The sequence below is a fragment of the Pimephales promelas genome, chromosome 12 (assembly GCF_988280905.1).
Source record: "Pimephales promelas chromosome 12, fPimPro1.hap1.1, whole genome shotgun sequence".
In the NCBI taxonomy this organism is placed as follows: Eukaryota; Metazoa; Chordata; class Actinopteri; order Cypriniformes; family Leuciscidae; genus Pimephales; species Pimephales promelas.
Window position 1 is genome coordinate 35,530,436 of NC_142780.1, and position 27,265 is coordinate 35,557,700.

Genomic DNA, 27,265 nt, shown 5'->3' on the forward strand with positions numbered 1-27,265 from the left:
ACACACACACACACACACACACACACACACACACACACACACACAGGAGATGGGAGAAGACGCCACCTCACGAGGATCTCTGAGGGTTTCCTTTAGAGAGAAACAGTTACAGTCATTCATAATTATAAAGACAGTCCCGCCCCCAAACTCACGCCATTGGATGAGTCAAAACACCAGCAAATCATCATATTAGAGTGATTTCTGAATTGGTCATGTGACACTGAGGACTGGAGTAATGATGCTGAAAATACAGGAATAAATTACACTTTACTGTATATTCACATAGAAAACATCTGTTTTACAATGAAAACATATTTCACAATATTTCAGTTTTTAGTCCCGCCCCCAAACCCACACCATGATTCCCTGCTGGTGGAATGATGTGCCAAAGTCACCCGAGCCTTTCGGCATTATTTTATGCAAATCTTGATCCATTAATAAAGACTTTCTTTTTATCTCTCTCTTCTATTCTACATTTAAAAAAAATGATTTTAGCTCTTTGTTCAATTTCATTAATTAAAATGAGCATATACTACACAATCCTTCATAGCAGTGATTCCAGCTTAATTTCATTAAATGTAATCAATGTAATCTTTAAAACAATTTTTTTTTAATTGAGTCAACATATATATTTTTTGTTCGTCTTAAACGGATGTCGCTCAAAATATGAATTTTGTCCTCTTGCTAAAATAATTAAATTAGCAAAAGTAACATGATTGTTTATCAACTTAATTTAATTGTGTTCAATCAACCTTATTCATTTGGGTGAAATCTACATGAATCATTGTTGTTGACATCTAACTGGGCAGTGGATCTGTAAGTTCCCAGTAATATAATATTACTATGTAAAAAATTGTTTAAAAGTGTCTATCATTAGAAGTAACCATAATAACTAAAATTATAATGTTGGTGAATTAAGGCAGGACAAAACTAAATGTAGTTAACCTGACAAAACTTTATCTAGTAGGAATGACTAAATAAATTTAAATTCATACAACAAGATTACAACAAATTATTTCAAACTAATTTGAATTTGTTGGAAAAATGTAATTCAATTTCGTGGAAAACATTTCTCTAATTTAATTAAGTTCGTTCAACATATTTTTTTTTTTGAGTGAAAAAATACATAACAATTTACACTGACTAAACTGGGAAGGGTCACATCACTTGCATATTGTTGTCCTATTGTTTGATCATTTCTTCGTCGCTTTGAATAAATCTGATAAACGATTAAATATAATGTAATATTAGAGTGATTTCTGAAGGATCATGTGACCCTGAAGACTGGAGTAATGATGCTGAAAATCACAGGAATAAATTACACTTTATTATATATTCACATTGAAAACAGCAGATTTAAACGGTAATAATATTTCGCACTTTTGCCGACTTTATGAATTTTTGATGGAGCCTTTGTGAGCATATTTCTTAATGTGCCTCATGCCCACCGTGTTATACAGTCATCTCTGCATATTAAACCGCCATAGAAAGTATTTTAACATTGAATAAATGACGCACTTCACCTTTAACAATGCAGAAGGGAGTCAGATCAGAGAGAGAGAGAGAGATATTACAGCTCGTTTAGAGAAAATGTGTCGTATTAGTGCTCATTTCTGTGCAAAATGTTTCCAATAATAAACCTCACGAACAGATGTTCACCATCTCACTAACACTTTCTTTTCTTGTCTTATAATCAGTTCGTTAAAATGATCTTTTTTCGGTTTGGTCTGAGATGTATCGCTACTCTGCACCTGTTTAAGAGTTGTGTGGTTCACATTAAAACCAGTGCTCTCTCTCTCTCTCTCTCTCTCCAGCTGGGAGAAGAATCCTGCAGACTTTGAGCCTTACCATCTTAAACTGGAGGAATGCATGTCTGCGGACCAGATTCCCACTACAGAACACATCCAAGGATACGTGAAGAAAGTAAGAAGCTCCTGTCTTGTAGGAACACATAACTGGGTCATGAATATTCAAATCTGCTCATGCATATTAAAACACTGACCACCATTTGTGCTAAAACGTACTAGTTATCAGTTCAGACCTGCTGTTTTTGACCTATAAAGTGGATATTACATTAATATTTTTAATTATTAATAAGTTGAACTTGCTGCAATGCATTATGGGATTTCTACATTTATCATTTTTGAGATATCACTTGTTTAGATTATGGTTTTGATTTTCTCACAGTTTTAGAGTAAAACGTGTTTTGGAAAATATATATTTCATATCAAATAACAGATAAAACAGTATTTTTATGCATAATCATAAAATTTCTTTATTTTTTTACTTGTCATCTTTAAATAGTCTATATTTTTCATTTTCAGGTCTATGCTCAAAAAGTGAATAAATGGATTTTAACAACTGCATGGATATTATTTTACTACCATAAAATACAAAATATGAACTAAAAAACATTATCGGACTAAAATATCGTACATTACTTTCAATGAAATAAAAAATAATAATACATTTGATTTTTTTTTTGACCGCCACACGAGCAGCACCAGAGAAAAGCTCACTTGGTTTTGGATCATAGCAATTTGTTACAACTACAAAATCATAAATCAATATGGTATATCCGTAAAACCCTGTAAGATGCTGTGCAGAATATTTCTGTAAAGCTGTTGATGACTGTGTCAGCTATGGTATTTTATTTTATATAAATATTTGTAAGGCGTTATTAAACTGGAGTAATGATGTTCTATATCAATATGAAATCACGAATAATAATAATAACGAATTAAATTGTATTATTACATGGTTTGGTTGCGGTCTGTTATTTCTTGACCGTTGCCATGAAAAACAAATCGTTGCTATGGACTCAGTTCTCACAGGAACGGACTATTTTCTTTAGCGGAAGCAATACACTCGTTTTTAAATCAATAAACTCCTTAGTAAATCAATATTTTGTGTCAAATTATTGATTCATTTGTCACTGTAAAAAAATGTTTTTTGGTGAAGTAAATACTAGTGAAAAAACCGAATGTAATTTACTTGAAAAAGTTAGTTTAGGCAAGAATTTAAAAAACTAAGTAAATTCCATATCAGTACTTAATTCAAGCGAGTATAAATGAAAGTGTAAATATCAACTCAATAAAATTAAGTAAAAATGACTCAACTTTTCTGATACTGGGGTTCCCATCATGCACTGGACCTTGAATAATTAATGAGGCTCATTTTTCACTGGTTTCCAGCTGTATTTACACTGTTTTATCATTGATTTTTGTTGTCAGTATTAGTAAATTGCCATTTTGTGACATTTCGAGTACATTTTTTGCTCAAAACGACACATTCAAACACAAAAACGATCCATCAAATGTTACCGCCATTGTGTATTGTCTACCAAGTATTGAGGTGTTTGCATTCACATGATGCTTAACATCTGACATGATGTATATATAAATTAGATGATCTAAGTAAAGCACAAACTATAAATGACTTATAAAATTCAAGATTATTGTTTTAGTGAAATGTAATACAAAGGCAAAGGAAATCGGTATTAATCAACCTTTTACTAGCAGAGTTAAAATTACTTATTTTTTGTAAAGTTTACTTAATTCCATATTCCAAGTAAATTTAACTTAAAGATTTTTAATTAAAGCTACTAATAAATATGTTTAGGTTTTTACTTGGCAAATCTTTGTAAATTTACTAGCATTTTCTGAGTGAGATCGTTTAGCAAGGTTTTTTCAAGTAAATCCCCCTCCGCAACCGCCTCGCTCTACATTATACATAATATTTCACTATATTTATTGTATTTTTGATCAAATAAATGCAGCCTAGATGAGTATATGAGAGACTTCTTTCAGAAAAATCTTACCAGTCACAAACTTAGTGGAACAAAAGTGTCCTCTTGGATTCACTATAGATCCTGTGGCGGTCCACATTCACCCGTGATGAATAGCAACGATCATCACCAATGCGATCCTTCCACCCGTCACATCAACCGCGGAAATTATTCACCGGCCGAGAAAAACGACTTCTTATCTATGCAATTTCATTTGCATCATTGTTGCAAATATAATGACAGGACTCCCGGCGTCAGCGTTCAATATGCATTAAACAATGCCTCTGGAAAAGGACGGGTCTGTTCTCGGTTTAATTTCAGAGAAAATAACCTGTGTGATTGTGGTGTGGGCGAAGGCTTCGGATGGAGATAGTGGAGGCAGGCCTCAGGCTGGCCTTTATTAAAGCAGCATAATGGAAAATGGCATCATTAGCATTCCTTGACAGTTAACGATTCAATTTGGTTTGATGAGAATTCAAAGACTGGCTTCGAAACGTGACTGACAATAAAGTGGAAGATGCTCGTCTGATGTGGGTCAATGGCGGACCGCTGCCATTGTAATCAGCGTGTGCTAATCTCAAATAGATGATGGTGTGGAAGAAAGGAAGCCGCTTTTGCAATATATTGTTTTGAATCGCGTTTTATTGTCAGGCTAATGTGGCATATCAATCGGGTTTAATGTTTTTTTCATGATGAATGAAAGCTACTTTCTCCAAATGAAATTTCTTATAATGTTATGCAACTCAAATAAAGAAGCAAAAGTTTAGCAAATGTTTCAAGATGTCAACTATTTTTGGGAAGATCTGCTAAATTGGACCAGGATCAAATCAGCACTACATAAAGTAAAATCCAAAATTATGAAGGATTATTAAACCATTTAATCTCAGATTTTTCGGATAAAACGTTTGTCTGGAATAATTCGATTTTTTAAATGTTTTGAAAGAAGTCTCTTCTACTCACCAAGGCTGCATTTATGTGGTCAAAAACTCTGTAAAACTGTGAAATATTATTAGAATTTACAACAGCTGTTTTCTATGTGAATATACAGTAAAGTAAGGCTGTCAAACGATTAATCGCATCCAAAATAAAAGTTTGTGTTTACATAATATATTTGGGTGCACTGTGTATAATTATTTTATATATATAAATACACACTAGTATTGCATTCACTTGAAGAAAAAAAATCTACTCCTTTTTTCTGAATTAATGAGTTAATTTTTCATGAGAAAAAAAGTTTTTGCTCTGTTTTTCTGAATTAACGAGTTAATTTTTCATGGATTTTTTTTTTGCTCTGTTTTTCTGAATTAACGAGTTAATTTTTCATGGAATTTTTTTTTTTTTTGAAAAAAGTTTTTGCTCTATTTTCTGAATTAATGAGTTAATTTTTCATGAGAAAAAAATATTTTGCTCTATTTTTCTGAATTAACGAGTTAATTTTTCATGGATTTTTTTTTTTTTTTGCTCTGTTTTTCTGAATTAACGAGTTAATTTTTCATGGATTTTTTTTTTTTGCTCTATTTTTCTGAATTAACGAGTTAATTTTTCATGGATTTTTTTTTTTTGCTCTGTTTTTCTGAATTAACGAGTTAATTTTTCATGGATTTTTTTTTGCTCTGTTTTTCTGAATTAACGAGTTAATTTTTCATGGAATTTTTTTTTTTTTTTTTTAAAGTTTTTGCTCTATTTTTCTGAATTAATGAGTTAATTTTTCATGAGAAAAAAATATTTTGCTCTGTTTTTCTGAATTAACAAGTTAATTTTTCATGGATTTTTTTTTTGCTCTGTTTTTCTGAATTAACCTGTTAATTGTCACCCCCCCTTTTTTTAATAGACATGAAAATGCACATTTCGAACTTAAATGGTTGTAATTCAAGAATGCTTTGGAATATAGACATGTGATTGGTCTTGTTTTAAAGAAGACATTTGGCAGATTTTTGTAGAAGTGAAATAAATTAAGAAAGTGAAACAGAAAAAAAGTTATAGAAGTTTGAGTTTATGGAAATGTACAATGTAAAAATATTAATTATTCATATTTTACATAAAATATATATTTTCAAAACCTGGGCTACTCTAAAATGGAAGAAAGATCAAAGCCAAAAATCTGAACAAGTTGTGTTTCAAATTTTAGGTTGATATCTCAAAAAATGAGCTTTCAGTAAGATTTAGTTTGAGCGCAGTACCAAACTTTTTCACTAGGGCACAATCAGACTCCATTACTGCCCATATAAGGGCGCCTGCATTTCCATTCCTGTTTTGAGTGATATGAACCATTATTTTCACAATTTTCAAACAATTTCTGAAGTAGAGATCCTATTCAGAAGTAGCATGGGAAGTTTGGCAGATTTTGATATGAATTCAACCTCTAAGAAACACATACAAAGAACACGCATGTAAGTCATAGCTAGCTGACACGTCACAAATGGTGAATTTATTATTTTTTTCTTGATATTTCAAACTTTTCAGACCTTTTTTTTCCAAAATAATTGAATGGATTCTATCTTTTGAACTTTTGGCATGAAAACAAACTGAGGTATCTACCATTTTTTCATGATTTTTCATGTTTACTGCTATTTTAAAATAAAGGTCTGAACACGCCTTATGAGTATGAAAATATTCTTGTTTTATATTGATAAATTATGGCTCCTCTGTAATATATTTTGAAAATCAGTCACCAAATATGGAAACTAGAGATTGTAAGCTTTCAAATGATATATAGTTTGTCAATATTATTTAAGGTATTTACTAAGATATTATTGTTATAAAAATATAGTGGCAAACGTCCCACCTGTGGGACGGTGACAAGTTAATTTTTCATGGAATTTTTTTTTTTTTGAAAAAAGTTTTTGCTCTATTTTTTCTGAATTAATGAGATAATTCAGAAAAACAGAGCAAAAACTTTTTTCTCACGAAAAATTAACTCATTAATTCAGAAAAACAGAGCAAAAAATGTTTTTCTTATGAAAAATTAACTCATTCATTCAGAAAAACAGAGCAAAAACTTTTTTTCTCACGAAAAATTTACTCATTAATTCAGAAAAACAGAGCAAAAAATGTTTTTCTTATGAAAAATTAACTCATTCATTCAGAAAAACAGAGCAAAAATGTTTTTTCTTATGAAAAATTAACTCATTAATTTAGAAAAACAGAGCAAAATTTTTTTTTCTCACGAAAAATTAACTCATTAATTCAGAAAAACAGAGCAAAAATGTTTTTCTTATGAAAAATTAACTCATTCATTCAGAAAAACAGAGCAAAAAATGTTTTTCTTATGAAAAATTAACTCATTCATTCAGAAAAACAGAGCAAAAACTTTTTTTCTCACGAAAAATTTACTCATTAATTCAGAAAAACAGAGCAAAAAATGTTTTTCTTATGAAAAATTAACTCATTCATTCAGAAAAACAGAGCAAAAACTTTTTTTCTCACGAAAAATTTACTCATTAATTCAGAAAAACAGAGCAAAAAATGTTTTTCTTATGAAAAATTAACTCATTCATTCAGAAAAACAGCAAAAAAAAATTTTCTTATGAAAAATTAACTCATTAATTTAGAAAAACAGAGCAAAATTTTTTTTTCTCACGAAAAATTAACTCATTAATTCAGAAAAACAGAGCAAAAAATGTTTTTCTTATGAAAAATTAACTCATTCATTCAGAAAAACAGAGGAAATTTTTTTTTTCTTATGAAAAATTAACTCATTAATTTAGAAAAACAGAGCAAAAATTTTTTTCTCTTGAAAAATTAACTCATTAATTCAGAAAAACAGAGTAGATTTTTTTTCTTCAAGTGAATGCAATACGCCTCCGTACCCACATATATTATATAAACACAAACTTTTATTTTGGATGCGATTAATCGTTTCACAGCCCCACAGTAAAGTGTAATTTATTCCTGTGATTTTCAGCCTCATTACTCCAGTCTTCAGTGTCACATGATCCTTCAGAAATCACTCTAATATGAGGATCTGACGCTCAATTATTATTGGTACTCAATTTTGATGCTTTTTTGACATCAATCACGGTTTCCACAAAAATATGAATCAGCACAAGTGTTTTCAACACCGATAATAATCATAATGTTTCTTGAGCGGCAAATCATCATGTGACACTGGAGTAATGGATGCTGAACTTGTTTAAATAGAAAAGGTCTTTAATATTTCACTATATTACTGTTTTCAAGTTTAAAACCCACAATAGTGATAATAGTCCTTGATAATTCAGAGCTAAAAATCCTATCTTGTGTAAGAAGGCTTTTCATATGATAATGAGTTGTGCTTGGCTTTCCTTATTGTCGGCTACGGTAAACAATCGCATTGTTTGAGCAGGATAAATCCGCAGCCAGATAGCATAGCATGGAAATTCATGTTTGTCTAAACAAAAAATATACAGTCAAACCAAAAATTATTCATTTTTACTAGTGTGTGTAGGACACTACTGTGAGTGAGGACAGCAAAATAAAGTAAACTGTGACATATTAAACCCCAAAATTCTTCATACAGGTAAAATTTATAAATATTTGGGACCACTTTGAGCTGATCATGTTTTGCTGAAGTGTGTTTTCTGCTCTTTTTACACACACACTGAACAACATGAAGCATTGCTTGGTCACTGGTTGAGCTAAACTGGTATTATCTAATGGTGTAGTTCAATTTAACAGATATTCAACATAATTCATGTGTGAGAGTCCAACAGAAGGACGGACAAAACCAGTCATATTTAATTACCATATACTAAACTATAGCAAATAAACTATGATAATGTTGAAGGTTTGACTGTATGGTTTGTGACTGTGACGCAATTTTCTTTTGGAAACAAACTATTTTCCTGTTATCTCTGCTTTGAAACGCTGTATTGTAAAAAGCGCTGTATAAATTAGAGGTCGACCGATTCATCGATCTTGCCGATATATCGGTACCGATAGTTGATTGTTGGAACTATCGTTATCGGCAAAAATCCAAACCGATAGTTTTTACGGGTTGCGTCTGTTGCTGACTCTATGGATTTATATGAAATGGTAACACTTTACAATAAGATTCGATTTTTAGCCTTTTACTAAGGTTAAGAAGTGTTGTAGAAGTATTATTCACTGTTTGTTAATTTCAACATTTAGTAATACATTTTAAATTAAGTTTTAATTTTAATTTGATCTGTAATTACCTTAGTTAATGTACTATAAACTAACATGAACGAGCAAGATACAATTGTATTGCTCAAATAATACTGCATGCAGTAAAACTGTATATTGAACAATGCGTAGTTCATGAAAGCTGTATTACATCCTTGTTAACAAATGGGACTTACAAAGTGTTACCTATTAAATTTACAAACATTCCTAGGTTATAGCTAAAGAAACCTGTAATATTTTAATGTTTAAATTATTTTCTGTAGAGTTCGTTCTGTAGAAGTTCTCATTTTTATATATTTATTTAATTTAGCACATTTCAGTTCAGCACTGTTTTACTTGGAGTGTTACGTTTGTTTTTAATCCAGTATCAAATATCGGTTGAATAATCGGTTATCGGCATGCATGGTCGAACCCGAATATCGGTAAAATCCAATATCGGTCAACATCTAGTATAAATAAAGCTGACCTGACTCGACTTGTGTTTCTCTCTCTCTTTAGCAGATCCAGGACGCTGCGGATCAGGGCATCATGTTCGCGGGCTTCATCCAGGAGCCGGCGGGTCTCCGCCCACATGTGACCCGACACGGAGAACCAGAGGAACCCTCTCTCTCCCTGCACTCCAGCCCCAGCTCGCTGCACGGATCCGGGCTCACGCCGAGCCCCAGTCCCCCGGAGGAGCCCGAGCCCGAAGACCAGAACCACGGGGAAAACGAGGAAAGAGAGCCTTCAGAAGAAGCAGGAGAGGATGATCTCTCTGTTGAGACGTCAGCCGTGTTGAAATCAGGATCTGGTGAAACACAGCAACACAACAACAACGACACGGCCAAAGTCAAATACACAACCGAGAGAGCCGGCCGGGTCACCCTGAGTAAGAGCGGTGGGTCCGTCATCTTTATCCTTTCATCAAAACCAAATCTCACACACTGTAAAAATGAATATGCTTTATCTAATCAATAAAATTGTGGCAACAGATTACAAGCAATATTATTTATTAAATTGAACAAATTAGAATTGAGTAATAGTTAAATCAAATTAACATTCTAATTCGTACAATTTAATTAATAATATTGCTTGTAATTAGGGCTGTGCAAAAATTAATTGCGATTAATCGCATCCAAAATAAAAGTCTGTGTTTACATAATATATTTGTGTGTGCTGTATATAATTATTTTGTATATATAAATACACACACATGCATGTATATATTTAAGAAAATGTGTTATTCATATATAAAATATTTATATTTATATAATATAGATTATGTATTTATATATGTATACAGAATTTAAGTGCAAATAATTCTTAAATATATACATGCATGCATAGGTATTTAGATATACAAAATAATTATATACAGCACACACAAATATATTATGTAAACACAGACTTTTATTTTGGATGCAATTAATCGCAATTCATTTTTGCACAGCCCTACTTGTAATATGTTGCCACAATTTTATTGATTAGATAAAGCATATTATTTTTTTCAGTGCAACGCTATTTCAGTGCGTTTTAGTTTCGGCTATGTCTGACAAGCATATTTTTGATAATATTCTATATGTTTCTCTATATATACAGTAAACGGTACGCTACTCGTCAAGTTTGTGGTCGTAAGATGCTCAGAAATACAGTAAAAATACAGCAAATTTTTTTTTAATTTAAAGCATCAGCTTTCTATGTGAATATATAATAAAGTGTAATTTATTCCTGTGTATTTTCATCATCATTACTCCAGTGTTCAGTGTCACACGATCCTTCAGAAATCACTCTAATATGATTTGATGCTCAAGAAACATTTATGATATTTTTTTTAACCACACTTCTGAACAGACATTGTAAAAATTGCCTTTAGAAATCAATATTTTATTTCTATAATATCACTAAACACTCATTAAGTAGTCCATTTACATACGAGTGGCATTTTTTTGGTGAAACTAGTCAAAACATCCACTGTATCGGCATGAAAATCACAGCGACATTCATAATTTTGCTCAGTTTTAATGTCGACGGCCCAGCCCTAATCCCAGCTGATTCTCTTTGCGTTGATGAGTTAGAAAGATCATAAATCATCTGATTTCTGGATGTCACACACTGTGAAAGCATCTCACTGGCTTTTTTTGTCTCAAGAAAAGCATTGTCAGAGTTTTGACGTATGGGATTGGGAACATTTGGCATTTACAAAAACCCACACAGCGGGTGCTAGATTAGGTTTTGTTCACCCTTCTTTTTTCCGCTAGTAACCAGATGGCAAACCTCATTCTCAACATTAGCAAGGGAGGCGTTTCTTGCAAAAACTGTGGCATTGTGCACAGAGTTCACCGTAGCATGTGAATGATGCATGCTGGGAGTCCTGTGCCTGAGTCTCTGCATGTGGAATGATCATATGGACTCACGCTACACCAATTTTTCTCATTCAGGCACAAAATGACAGATGCCAGGAGTCGTTTGGCACCGCGCTGTGTCTTTATGACTTATCGCCACTGCTGATAAATATAGTCATTTCCCTGCTCAAATCCCTCTAATGCTCCTGGAGATCATATATAAAGCATAATGGCGCTGGTCAGCAGTGGGAAACGCTCGGAGGTTTGTCAAAGGAACTGAGGTTTGTCCCGCAGTGAAGCTGGAAAGCCATCGAGTGAAACCTACGTTCACAAAGAAAAGCACACAAAGGTTATTGTGTGATTCAAAGAGCTTTACATACTAAAATAAGGGATGATGGCCACCATATCGGTATCGGCCCGTTTTTAATGTTATCGTTATCGGCCTGATAAGAAAATTGGGCTGATATATTAAAGCCGATAAATAGTGGATTATTTCCTTCAGCTGAGAGATTCAGATTCACAATTATGGTTTTGACCGGCTTGAAATATGATTGGATTCACTTCAAAAAAGGAGTCATATCGGCTACATAACATTATAATGAGAACATCGTTGTGATTGTGTGCTTGGGACTTGGCTTTTAATGGTGAGACTTGTGTTTTTGTAATCATGCTCTCAAAAATTATATACAAATTTGGATTTAGATTTATCGGCCAAAATATCGGTTATCGGCTTTCAATTATAAAGAATTATCGGTTAGTCTAGGGCTGCAACTAACGATTATTTTGATAATCGATTAATCGGACGATTATTTTTTCGATTAATCGATTAATCGGATAAAAAATTATATTCCATTTTTTTTGTTTATTATAAAAAAATAAAACCCTAAAAACCACACTCTTTTGTGTGTTATACAATCTACTTAATACAGACAACTTCATTATAAAGAAAAACAACAAATAAAATATATATATATGACCATAACCTATGACAAAAATGCTATTGTAAACTAGATTAGTGGATAACTCAGCAAAACTTAGCCTAGAAATATCACAAGTGCACAATAATTTTATTAAATCTGAACATTTAGTGAAAAAAAACATTCCTTCGTGGGGAACAAATAAGAGACAATAAGTGTAGCACTAACTCTGGTAAAACGTACACATTGCTCTTTGTATTGTTGTTATACACATAGCTGCCAACTCTCACGCATTGGCCGTGAGACACCCGCATTTGATTGGTTTCACACGCTCACACGCCACACCCCCGATTTCTCACGCTGAAGTGTCAATCCTCCCGTTTTTCCGGGTTTCTCACGTATTTTAGCTCTTTTACTGTCTTCCCATGTTAGTATTTCCCGTAAAATATCTCGTATTTGTACACTCTGATTGTGTGAGACGTACAAGCTCGGACAGATTCGGCTCGAAGTCGATCGTCCTCGGATGCGCTTCCGCGTGCGCTGTAACACAAGCTTTGCACACAGCTCGAAGTGAGGTCTTGCCGGTCTTGCGCACCCAACGCGTCATTTTTACCGCGCTCGTGCAGACGCGTCGAGTATAAACAAGGTTTTACTCCATTTCAGCGCGCGCAGAGACCTTAAGGTGCAGAGACCTCTCCCAATCATCTCCAGCAGAAACAGCCTCCCCGTTTCCCTCGTAAGCTGATCTTAGTATTTAAACATTCTCTATGGTATTTTTTTTAATGACACAGTGCTCTTTCTCACACATATGTGGGCTAGTTCTAAATTCTTTAGACTTTTTGATTAGTGCTTTATTTTTAAAGTTTGTGAGTAAGAATCGTGAGGAAAAAAACACCTTATTTTGGGGATGGTTCCCGGGAAATCTCCCTTTGATGTTGACAGCTATGGGTTGGTCAACTGCCTGAAAGATGAGTTTATCTATTGATCTATCTGTTGGGCCACTCGTGATCCACTAGTTATACCGCAAATTAGTTACAAATCCCCCCCCCCCCCCCGCCCCGTCAACAGATCTCTCACGCCAAGCAAAAATCATAATAAATAATAAAGCAAAATATAATAGATAGGACAGAACAAGAAAGGCTATGAATAAGCTTTCATTGCGCAAAAGTATTATGACATGATCATGAAAGAGCTGCACAAAGTGCTTATGGGCATCGCGAGCGCTGAATGCGCTTGAAGCAACACGGAGTCACAGGGCGGCGCGCAGCTCTTCAGTGTCCGCCGCATTAAAGTTAAAAGCACCAAGGAAAGAGAAAGACATGTTGACTGTGTATTATTCAGGATCTATGCAATAGTTTATTAAGACTTTACTTTTAACAGTTTTAAATTTCAGTTAGGCTACTGTGCACGTGAAGAACAATTATAACTGCGCCGACTCTACTATAGTGTTGTGATCTAACAGACACTCAGTAGAAAGTGATTAAGTTACAGCAATAAAAGTCTAGCAAGATAGAAAAACCATCATAGACCTTTATCTACGGATCAATTATAATAATAACATTGAATCATCTTGGAAAGAGATCATCATGTTAACTGTTGTAACGCGACGCGCTGTTTGAACACCGAATAGAGAATGACTGACAGCCGCAGTGGAGGGAAAAGCTTAGGTTAACTTGAATTTAATGACTTAAATATACATTTCTATCTCACATTATACTTTAGTATGGCTTCATAAAGTATACACGATTAACGTAGGTCACCTATTTTGGTTTCAAAACGGCGAATTTACCGAAAGGTGAATGATTTTCGTGTATGCTGCATATTGATAGCGGTTTCCTGATGCCCGCAAATTAGTTCAAACTCACGGAATCAAGAGCGCGCATGCGAGACAGAAGATAATGTGCTCCAAACCGTCCGTGTTGCGCGCGCAAGACAGGGTAGAGCGGCGAGGGAGAGAGACTGCATGTGCGCCTCATGAAGCGCATGTAAGAAGCGCATGTTCCATGTAAACAATCCCCGTGACGTAATCAGACCAACTAATCGATAATGACATTCGTTGACAACGATTTTCATAATCGATTATAATTGATTTTAATCGATTAGTTGTTGCAGCCCTAGGTTTGTTAAAGGAAGAGTTTTTTCGTCCCGCAGTGAAACCTGTGTTCACAAAGAAAAGCACGGTTAATGTGTTATTCAAAGAGCTTTACATACAAAAATAAGGGATGATGGCCACCATATCGGTATCGGCCCATATATGTGTTTGTTTTTAATGTTTTCGTTATCGGCCTGATAAGAAAATTGGGCTGATATATATTTAAGCCGATAAATAATGGATTATTTCCTTCAGCTGAGACTTGTGTTTTTGTAATCATGCTCTCCAAAATTATATACAAATTTGGATTTAGATTTATCGGCCAAAATATCGGTTATCGGCTTTCACATATAAAGAATTATCGGTTATCGGTATCGCCCAAATTTTTATATTTGTGCATCCCTAACTAAGTTGAAAATTAAAAGGGCAATATTCTGCATTGGTGCATTTTAAAACAAAATAAAAAAATATTATAAATAAGAAGCTGAAAGTAAGACCATTAAGATTATGTAACTATTTTAATGATACTAGAGGTGTTCAGGTTGTAGCCCTAAAACTATGGAAAAGAATAAGGTTTTCCCAAGGGAATTTCTGGTTTTGCATCATATTTTCACGGTAGAAGAAAGTTAAAGATTTGAAATAAAACAGATCTTGAGGAATTGAACTAAAAATGAATAATGATGATTGTTAAAACTGTCAAATTCGGCCTGCGTTGTTTTAACACACAATTCATAAGGGAATTCAGTGCAAATGCAAAAATCTGACAAGCCAAAGTTTTTCGAGTTCAAAAGCATCTATTTATATCGGGGACTTTCACAATCAGCCGGTGGGATGCACAATCCACATCCGAATATTTCCATAGTTATCAGCTCCTCTGTAGACGGAGGTCAGGACTTTTTGGGGATGTGTTTGGGTGTTGATATGATGCAATTCAAGTGCGGATTAGGCAAGCGCTTGATGGCATGTCACGTTCCTTGGCAGTGCTAACGGCAGATATCCAGCGAGTTTGACCTTGTCGAAAGGGTTAAGAGGGATCATATAGAGCTTGAAGGGGTCGTTTGTGTGCTTGTTTCTGCACTGAACTTCCAACGCTTTCCCAAGCCCATCTGGAAGTTAGCCAATGTCACAGAGACACTGGCTTCCATGTGTAAATATTTAATTAAAACACATACACTGTAACCATTGAAATGGGCAGGAAAAATTATTTTGTGAAGTTTTTGCAACTTTTTAACTGTAAAAACATTAATACAAATATTTTCACAATTAAAAACATTTTAAAAATATTCAAACCTGAATGTTTAACTAAAGCATACTGCAATGCAATGATTTAAGTAAATAAATATTAATTAATAAATAACCATACATTAAGGTCAGTATAACAAATACTATTATGTTTTAAATGTCTGTTCAAACGTTTGGGGCCAGTTTTTATTAATACAGTAAGGATCCATTAAATTGATCAAAAGTGACAAAAAATATTTGTTTTAAATAACTTAAATAACTTTCTATTCATCAGAAAATCCAAAAATCCATAAAAATAAGCAGCTCAACTGTTTTCAACATTGATATTTACATTTATTCATTCAGCAGACGCTTTTATCCAAATTTATGATATAATAATCATAAATATTTCTTGAGCATCAAATCATCCTATTGGAGTGATTTCTGAAGGATCATGTGACACTGAAGACTGGAGTAATGATGCTGAAAATTCAGCTTTAATCACAGGAATAATTGACATTTTATTATATATTCACACAGAAAACAGCTATTTTAAATTGTAATAATTTTTTTTAATGTATTTTTGATCAAATAAGTGCAGCCTTGGTGAGCAGAAGAAACTCAAAAGGAAACCGACCCCTACGAATAGTAGTGTATAAATACTTTACATTTTAAAAATGTAATTATAAATGTTTTGCAATGCAGTAATAATAAAAGAAACTGTCATGAAAATAACAATATAAAAAAAAAATCGAAAAGGCTCTTCGTTTAAATTATAATTTGATAACAGTAAAAAAAAGGCTCTACGTTTAAATTATAATTTGCAGCGCTCGTCTATAAAAAGGCGAAAATAAACTAAAAAATCAGTGTGTAATAAACTAAAAATCAGTGTGCGCATGTGGACATTACAGGAATTGAGTTTACAGGAAGACTAACTGAGGAACCTGCTGTCCCCGAGCTAAAGTACAACAACAAATAATGATCAATCCTTGCTGTAAGTGCTCAGAAAGCCATTCAGATCGTTCTCCCTCTCATCCGCTTCTCTTGCTCCCGTCAGATGAGGCTAATGACTCAATGCAGTCAGAGGCAATCTAAATGATCGCTGCCAGAACAAAAGTGCATCCATATTTATCTTTTTGGTCAATTTCCCATTAGTTCTGAAAATAGGGAGGTTTTAGGGGGTAAGCCAAGCACACAAACAAATTCATCTTGGACTATCGTGATCCATTAGGTCCACTCTCGTTCTCTTTGAGGCACGGGGTAAACAGCGTTTTGTTTTCCAGCCAAATGTAATCTCGTTGAGACGAACGGATGCTCAATTCTGGTTTAGTGAGAAACGGCGGTCCTAAATACTCCTTCAGATTGCCACTACATCAGCTAATTTCCCTAATTACTCACCTCCGCTAGACCAGGACACCAGCTAATTAGCCCATCTACAAGCTAATTAATTAAGTGCATGTGAAGGGCAACAGTGAAGAAACCCACACTTCACAAAGCAATGAATCCCATAACCCTGCTGACAAGACCAGCTCGAGATGGTTATGATGGTTATACTGGCTTAGATGATGCTCTTCTCTGCCATTTAGGAGTTAATCCGCCTTTCCACTGCAAACGACAGTCATTCATGTCCAATGGAGAATAGTACGCGAGTTACGATCATATGCGTCGTATAGTACAATACATAAACAATACATAAAACAATACAAAATGGAGTCGTCAAGCAGTGAGGATGATTTTGTTATCCTCTGTCTTCTTGAAAAGAGGGAAATAAAGAGGAAATATTGGGTTTATTCAATAGGGGTCGACCGATTATCGGTACCGATATTAAGCATTTTTATGGTTGTCGTATCGGCCATTTTCAAAACCGATTTGCCGATAAAATAATTTTATGCAGAAAACAGACGAAATCCAGTCCAAAAAACGGAATTTACTGTATAAAGCGGAATATCACGGAATTTGTCAACTTTTTGATGAATTAATAAACAGCAGATCGGTACAAATCAAATCGAATTTCAAACCTCATAAAGACTATTTAAATATGAATCCTGCGTGTCTCTAAATGAATAGCGCAGTGTGATTTACTCATTATATGAGGACATGATTACATAAACATCATCTCCAGACGCTTATCACTTCATGAGCTTTTTAATACTTCAACTGAGAAAAGTTATCGTCATGTCATATCATGAACACACGAAACGCAAAGATCTCCACGACAACCCGTCAAAATAAAAGTTCGGTTTTTCATAGGGCCCTAAAAATGTAATTTTTGTTAAACTAAATAAATTGAATTAGAAATGCTTTTTGATTCCTAAAATTTAATTTAAATAAACATTAAAATAGTGTAAATGTTTACAAAATGCTGCTGGGTGCTATAAAGTTATTATTATTATTATTAATAACAGTTCTCAGATTCAAGGATATGTTTTAGAGCCCGACCGATAATGGATTTTGAAGGCCGATACCGATACAAATATTTTTTTGCTTTTAAAATCCGATATTCCGATATATCGGCCGATATTTTTTTATTTAACGCGCAACAAAACATTAACAGATTTCCCTAACATTAGTTATTTGTAGTTATTTATGAGTTTTAACTAAAATAATATGTAATATGATAATGCATTTTAAAAAGAAACTTGTTTCTTTTATTGTCACAACAGAACAGACTGATGATAGTGGCATTAGCTTTATGGTTAGCTAGTCTATGAGTGTTTAGCTTGCCAACAGGAACGGTGTAGAGTGCCCTCTGGTGGACAAACTATACAACTCCAAAACTCATGACATGGTTCAAGCGTGTTTCGTCCGTTTTTATTTTATTTTTTAAATATTTATTTATCTGCCATTATAACCGCCGATACCGATAGTTTGGAAAATGCCTAATATCGGCCGATAATATCGGCCTACCGATATATCGGTCTGGCTCTAATATGTTTAAAATCATTTAAAGAAAGTATTTGTCAAATCCTTTGTTATTCTTAATTCTGACATTAATTTACATTTTTATACCAGACATATATTGGTTAAAAATATCGGTTATCGGTCTATTTGATCTGTAATAATCGGTATCGGCTCTGAAAATCACATATCGGTCGACCCCAACTATGCGGAAAGAGGAACGAGAGCTCGCTGCGGGATTATCCCGAGCGATTCAAACTGGTTACTTCAGGATTTCAGTGGCTCAGTTTGATGCTTTGCTAGCTAAAAGAAGACCACCAATTTCCATGAAGCAACATTTGTATTTGACGTTCGCTTGTATGGTGGCTCTGAATTGTCAAAACACCTCTTGAAATACTTGCTACGGATGCGAAAAACGCGGAAAATTAAACCCGATCCGAATCGTTTTTATGATTGAAACCATGTGAGGTCATATTTATTTTTTAACGTGCGGATATTTCAGATGAGAATTGTATGCAAGGACCTTTAGACTAAATGGCCATTGCCATTTTTCTGTTTGTCACATGTCCACAGGTGCCGAGCTCTTCGGATTGTTTAACTACCCGGGCCGCCGTGAGGGTCAGTTTAAGTACTACACGGTTAAAGTTCCTCTACGAGTGCAACCACAAGGCGAGGGCATCTGCACGCTGGAGGCGAACTGGCTCGATCACATGACCCAACACTTCAACAACGGAGCTTCACTAGTGGATGGATACTTTCAGCTGGCCAGAGACAACGGTGAGCTAGTGTGATGCTACTGATATTCAAAGAATAAGACGTTTACTTTTGTTCGCACACACTAGATGCCATCAGTAAACCATGAGACTTTGATATACGCCACGTTTCTTAAAATAAGACAAGGGTGTCGAGTTACATTCAAACTATTTTAAAGCATGGAGAATTTTTTATTTTATTTTTTCTGTGTGTTTTTGTTTTTAAATATGTAATTTTGGTGATCAAAGTCAAATTATTGACTACAGCGGGACTTTAAAAATCGCCATAATACCATAGAGATACATAATGGGAAAAACAGCAATACAATGTTTGTTTGTTTGTTTTTTTAACTGATTTTTTTATTTAGTTTAATTTTTAAAATGTATTAGGGTTTTTTATTGTTCTGTTTCCCATTTTATATGTATGACATAGAATGTTACATATATACCTAGTTATTAATATCATATTGCAAAGTACTTCATGGGCAAAATACTAAATGGTGCTAGAGTTGAAAAAAAAAACTTTGTTTTACCATGTTTTGTAAAATAAAAATCAAATAAAATGTATCAAATAAAATTCTGAATATTAGATTTCTTGTTAAACGTAATGCGTAACAATATATATATATATATATATATATATATATATATACATATATATATATAGGCCCTATATATATACATATAAAAGTGGAAACCACTGAACTGAAATTAATTCCAAAAAATAACTAAATATAAATAACTAAATAAAAATCAGTAAAAAAAAAAAAAAAAAATTACATTTTATGACTATTTTTCCTATTATGTATTTCTATGGTATTATGGCAATTTTTAAAGTCCCCCTGTAGTCAATAATTTCATCCTTTAAAACTCATCTTTGATCACCAAAATGACATATTTAAAAACAAAAACAGAAAAAATTCTTCATGCTTTATAATTAAAATATCTTGAATGTAACTCGACACCCTTGCCTCATTTACTATACGCGGTTCTATGAATATGCAAATGAGCCCCGCCTCCCAACTTTAAACTTATGAACTTACACGTGGCTTGTTTTAAACGTCACATAGGCATATAAACAGCATTAAAATCTGGATTTTTACCACAGGAGGTTAAAACCTAATAAATGTATTAAAAGTATCTTCTAATAAATGGATCAGTGATTCTAAAAAAAAAAGTGATTAGTTTGATATTGTTCCTTATTTTATTCTCTTTAATTAATCATCCTATTATTAAAATACCTTGTGGGGTTTGAGCACTGAAAGCCTTTTCAGAAAGCAATTCAACGTGTGGATTGTGTTGCACTGTGGGAAATGCACTGGTGGTTTGGGTTCTGCTTCGCTTCTTTGATGGCTAGCCGAGTATAAGCAGTTTTGTGGCTGGGTTATAACATCGGGGGACACGGAGAAAGGAGGGTATTTGTCATCGTTTAGGGCTTTCTGGATCTCGAAGTGGTAATGATGTGGCAAGAGAACGTGTGCAGCGGTAGCAATGACGCAAAACCCAAGCTTCTTATTAGTTAATTAACTTATTTTAATGACTCCCCTGTTCACTCCGTAAACCCCTGCCAAGTGCAAACCCACCGAGGGAAATCCTGAAGTAATCACTAAGCAAAGACAGGAATTAATTCGATTTTTATACTTGCTGAGGAAAATAAACGTAGTGTTCGCCAGTGCGAAACCTCAAGCTGCGTTCACACTGCAAGCAACTTTGCTCCATGTTTCAATTAGCGCCGTCACTTTAAGTACGAAAATCGATTGCACAATCGATCGGACCAACCAACACACACACTATTTGATTGCAGACACACTTACTAAACTACCATTCAAACAACAGCTACAAATTACAAATGAAGACCCCATGCCTTCAGCTTCACTAAACCACTGAATCTGCTCTTTTAACACGGACATTTAAAAGGACAGAAGGATTTTTTTTTTTGCTTCAAGTGACTAGCTGAGTGAACCTATACTGATATTGTCTTGATATGTGTCGTTTTTAATAAATATCCTGCCTATAAGTGACCAAAAAAGCCATTTTAAAGCAGTTAAAAATCCGTCCGTAGAAGTGACGTAAACTGAATCATTCCTGTCGCGCAATTCTCTCTCAATAAATAGCTTTTTTTTTCAGTGTAAACTCAAAAAATTGATCAATCCAAAACCATTTTTTAAGAGCAAACATGTTAAATGATAAGCTATTTCTTCATAAAAGTGGGTTATTCAGCTTCTTCTCAATTGACATCCATATTTATAAAACAAAACAGCATCTACCGCAGCGTTAGTACACTTGTTTCTGCTTAGGTTGCAGGCTTGCGTTCAAGTGGCTTTGATTGAAATTTATGGGATGTCGCTTTGTCGCTGCGTGTCGCTGACTGTGTTCAATGCAAATCTGTGAGATTCATTCAATGCAAATCTATTGCTGTTTTACCAGGCAAAAATAGCTTAGAAAACTAAAAGTACATCTCGATTTAACAAATGAGGGATCATTCATGTCCGTAAGTTAAGAAATGGCATCTAATAGGCTACTTAGTAAATTAACTGACTATATGAGCAGTAGTTATACTTCTGCTTGACTTAGCAAAGACCACTAATAAACTGCTTTAAAATGTAATGCATAAATAACTAAAATATATTTAAATGTGGAATACACTTAATGAATAAATAAAAAATGGTATATATGTATATATATATAAAAATACCAACATTTTTTAAAAATCACTAAAATAGCATAAAATGCATTAAAAAGTGGAATGAATAAGCTTATTAAGCGTCAAAAAATATTTAAATGTGGAATACACTTAAAATAAATAAAATGGCATGTATACAAATTATGAGTAACACTTTACAATAAGGTTAATTAGTTAATGTATTAACTAACATGAACTAACAATGAGAAATTTGTTACAGTATTTGTTGATCTTTATTAATGTTAATTAATAAAACAATACAGCTGTTCATTCAATGTTTGTTCCCTGTGCATTAACTAATGTTAACAAATACAACCTTTGATTTTAATAACGTATTAGCAAATGTTGAAATTAATATGAACTAAGATTAATAAAGTGTTGTTCATTCTTAGTTCATGTTAACTGAGGTAGTTAACTAATGTTAACTAATGAATCAACCTTATTGTAAGCTCCAAAGTGCTGTACATTATTAGTTATCTAATCAAAACTACATAACAAATGATCGAGAACAAAAAAAACAAGATAACCAATAAAAGAGTACAACACCCATTAAAAGAGTGACTTAAAGTGCAAATACAACACCCATTAAAAGAGTGACTTAAATGCAAATATAACACCCATTAAAAGTGTGACTTAAAAGAGTGACTTAAAAATCAAGTACAACACCCATTAAAAGAGTGACTTAAAATGCCAGTACAACACCCATTAAAAGAGTGACTTAAAATGCCAGTACAACACCCATTAAAAGAGTGACTTAAAAATCAAGTACAACACCCATTAAAAGAGTGACTGAAAAGAGTGACTTAAAATGCCAGTACAACACCCATTAAAAGAGTGACTTAAAAGAGTGACTTAAAATGCCAGTACAACACCCATTAAAAGAGTGACTTAAAAATCAAGTACAACACCCATTAAAAGAGTGACTTAAAATGTAAGTAACACCCATTAAAAGAGTGACTTAAAATGTAAGTAACACCCATTAAAAGAGTGACTTAAAAGAGTGACTTAAAATGCCAGTACAACACCCATTAAAAGAGTGACTTAAAATGTAAGTAACACCCATTAAAAGAGTGACTTAAAATGTAAGTAACACCCATTAAAAGAGTGACTTAAAAGAGTGACTTAAAATGCCAGTACAACACCCATTAAAAGAGTGACTTAAAATGCCAGTACAACACCCATTAAAAGAGTGACTTAAAAATCAAGTACAACACCCATTAAAAGAGTGACTTAAAATGTAAGTAACACCCATTAAAAGAGTGACTTAAAATGTAAGTAACACCCATTAAAAGAGTGACTTAAAAGAGTGACTTAAAATGCCAGTACAACACCCATTAAAAGAGTGACTTAAAATGTAAGTAACACCCATTAAAAGAGTGACTTAAAATGTAAGTAACACCCATTAAAAGAGTGACTTAAAAGAGTGACTTAAAATGCCAGTACAACACCCATTAAAAGAGTGACTTAAAATGCCAGTACAACACCCATTAAAAGAGTGACTTAAAAGAGTGACTTAAAATGCCAGTACAACACCCATTAAAAGAGTGACTTAAAAATCAAGTACAACACCCATTAAAAGAGTGACTTAAAATGTAAGTAACACCCATTAAAAGAGTGACTTAAAATGTAAGTAACACCCATTAAAAGAGTGACTTAAAAGAGTGACTTAAAATGCCAGTACAACACCCATTAAAAGAGTGACTTAAAATGTAAGTAACACCCATTAAAAGAGTGACTTAAAATGTAAGTAACACCCATTAAAAGAGTGACTTAAAAGAGTGACTTAAAATGCCAGTACAACACCCATTAAAAGAGTGACTTAAAAGAGTGACTTAAAATGCCAGTACAACACCCATTAAAAGAGTGACTTAAAATGTAAGTAACACCCATTAAAAGAGTGACTTAAAAGAGTGACTTAAAATGCCAGTACAACACCCATTAAAAGAGTGACTGAAAATGCCAGTACAACACCCATTAAAAGAGTGACTTAAAATGTAAGTAACACCCATTAAAAGAGTGACTTAAAAGAGTGAGTTAAAATGCAAAAGCGAACCAGTGAGACTTTAGACTTATTAAGCATCACTAAATCAAAATGCAAAGAACATCACAATATGTTTGATAACTCGAGGCAAATGATGGTGTTCATGTCAACGACACGTGCAAAGGAAAACAGCGGTAAGTGAATGCAGTGTTAAAGCGGGAGGATGGCAGAGCCCTGTGGAGTCCGGGAACAATGTGATATCAAAGCACCGCCAGCATGTAGACCGTTCATAAGTGTCTGATTACATGAAAGGCTGGAGACGCATTCATTATCAGGCCTGTGAGAAGCACATGGGCCAGATCTCGCCAAATTTAGCTTCTCTTTGAGTCTGGCCTGTGAATGCATAATGAGAACTCCATGGTGATGCACTCCCACAGTGTCTTCCTCTCGCTGTAAACATCAACACGTCAGTAATATGAGAGGAAGATGCACACACATATACAACACAACCCGATCCGAGACACCGGCTCTCTGGGCGAATCTCGGGAAAACATGTCAAGGTCACGTTTCACCTCAAAAGCAACAGGAAATAATGGTACAAAAAATGAACAAATTCTGCTTGAAAGTGCATTTTGTATCATTTTGTCCATTATATGAAAATTAATCGCCACAAAAAGTGCTCGAGTAATAATTTATGCATCATTTCTGCACTAATCATATTTTGCATAAAAAGAATGACCTCTATTAATAGTATAAATAATAATAATAATAAAAATAGTTTAAAAAAAATAGTTCTCTATTAATCTCAGTTTATGTTAATCTCAGAATTTACTAATACCTTTTTAAAAATCAAAATTTTTATCTGAGTTAATGCACTGCGAACTAACATGAATATTCATATTTTTATTAACTATTATTAACAAAAGTTAATAAAAGTTGTAAAAATATATATATATTTATCATAGTCAGTTCATGGTAACGAATACATATTAGTTAACTATTATAAGAATTAACACTTAACTATAAATAGATAACACATTTTAATATATTATAAAATGTTACCATTTTTTTGCATTGTGACATTATAGTGTCATCACTGCATTCTAATATATTTTATATTTGTATATTATTTTAGAGGCATAGATTAGATTAGATTTAGATTTAGATTAAGATTAGATTTAAGCTAAATCGGATATATATATATATATACACCGAATATTTGTATTTATTTAGGCTATTTATTTATTTTTTCTTTGTATTATTCTTGTTGTTTTATCACTTGAAATCTCTTATTGTCTCAGATAATGTTCCTTTTGTTATGTTCTGTGAAAAATATAAATAAAAAGTTCAAAAAAAGATTCAAGCTAAATTGAATGATTGAAAATAATAATAATAAAATGGCAATCACAAAACAAATTTAATAAAACTTAAAGCTAATTCAAAATACCAATAAATATTATAACATAATGTAAAAACATTTTGCATTTAATTTCTTTGCATTATGGTAATGAGATTTTGTGGGGGAACATGAACATTTAAATGCTGGATGATAATAGGATCATGTCGTCAAAGATTTCACATTTCTATCGATTAGTTTTGGGGTTGAAATATGACCTGGACATGTTCTTGACAGAGCTTGTAAGATTAGTCCTCCTATTTGATAGAAGATCAAAATGATAGTCTTAAGAGATCAGTGGTGGCACGGCCTCGACCTCCATCTTCATCTCCTGTCCTCCAGATATGAGTTTATCCGCCAGTCCAGGGCCGGCTTAAAGTCTCCTGATGGATTCTGCTCTTTGTCGATGCTGTTGGTGTGGCGTTCTGCTCCACTGATTTACTTGTGCGCCCGTCTAGCTTTGCTTCAGTGACACTGAAGTTGTCCAGGAGAATGTCCTTTATAAAGAAGCTTTCCTTTAGCCTCTCCCGCCCTTAGAGACGGGTTTCCATGGTGAGGAAAAGTGGGAGGCAGGAGTCCAGTTTTAAAGGGATAGTTCACCCAAAAATGAACTCACACTCAAGCCATCCATAGCTGTATATGACGTTCTTCTTCCAGACGAATACAATCGGAGTTATATTATAAAATGTCCTGGCTCTTCCAAGCTTTAAAATGGCAGTAATAAAAACCTTCTGTAGTGAAGCGATGCGTGTTCAAGTTACTCTTTTGGCGTAAATCAATGTGCAAGGTCGTACACGTCGCTATTTTAGTCGATGACGCTTTAAACATCGCTTCACTTCACTTTAATCATGAATAGATGTGCTTTGATGGACTTCCAAAGACGTACGGCAATTCCCTGCCTTTATAAAGCTTGGAAGAGCCAGGACATTTTATAATATAAATCTGATCGTATTCATCTGAAAGAAGAACGTCATAAACAGGGCGGTCACTTTCGATCGCACGGTTTATCGGACCAACCAACACAAGTTTGGAAAACAAACAAAAAAAGGCCGTTAAAATCGATTGTTGCGTAGTGGTGTGTGTTCAAGTGTGCCGTTATTTGTTGCGTAGTGAAGTAAGCCAGATATGAGCAGATTGGATCACGAGTTGCGTATTTGCGCTAAATCCGCGCAGATTAGTCTTAAACGAACTTCCCCAGCAAAGTGAGTAAACATAGAAACGCCAGATTGGCTCGTGATTTGACAGCGTTTCCCGCCAAATTTCATTTGTACACAAATTTGGCGAGTCGAGGGTGTTAATCTCAATCCCTGAATGTTGCGCTCCTGTTTGTCATTGTGCTGAAACTTCGCGCCAATCCACCTTATTCCCGACGACCTTACTGCGTTTTAAATTATCCGTCACTTCCGGTTTGGGGAACTTCCATTCAAAAAAGCTGAAACGAATCATTTCAAATCATAAGGTTGCCCTACAAATAAAGCTGATCCGTCAGTTTGACTAGACGAGCTGTCAAGCTTCGTTCATGATTTATTTTCAGACATCATGAGAATAACGGTATACTTGGTATTTTAACGTGACATGTTATAACAAGACTATCTATGGCATTTCATTCGCTGCTTTCTTTTCCTCATGATGATTGCAATCCGCTGAAAAAGGACACCATATACGGCACATTTGTGGTCTGTTCTCCCGAATTTAATTTACGATATTCCATTAATAATTCATTGGAATGCACGAAGAATCTCTCGTTATTCTCCTCAAATCCTCACGTCTCTTTCCAGGTTTGTTTTCACGGGTAAATGCAATTTATAATCTGTCAAAACGACTAGTGTCACGTAATGCTGAAGTTAATGAACATTTTTGATTAAGGCTTATACAATACAGATATTTGCCTACTACAGTGATATTTAACCAAAGACTTGCGCTTATGGGGCTATTTTTGGTTTGTTGAAAGTATTTTGTTGATTCTTTTAAACTTTTAAATTTTATTTTAATGTTCGATGGTTGAAGTGTGAGTCGATTAATGTCATAGTGACACTTTTTAAGCGTATTGCGTTCATAAAGCGAGCCTTTCACAGCTTAACGGAAGTCATAGA

General features: G+C 33.8%; 1 protein-coding gene across 3 annotated transcripts in view; it reads left to right on the forward strand.

Annotated features, from left to right (window-relative positions):
• Positions 1 to 27,265, forward strand: part of rftn1b (raftlin, lipid raft linker 1b) — a 135,365-nt gene that overhangs the window by 71,837 nt on the left and 36,263 nt on the right. For 2 of the 3 annotated variants that reach the window (XM_039688748.2, XM_039688750.2), the window contains exons 4-6: positions 1,815 to 1,923; positions 9,410 to 9,788; positions 18,934 to 19,137. In XM_039688748.2, coding sequence (XP_039544682.2) covers positions 1,815 to 1,923; positions 9,410 to 9,788; positions 18,934 to 19,137 — 692 coding nt within the window. The remainder of the gene's footprint in view (positions 1 to 1,814; positions 1,924 to 9,409; positions 9,789 to 18,933; positions 19,138 to 27,265) is intronic. The other variant, XM_039688751.2, reaches the window with a different exon arrangement.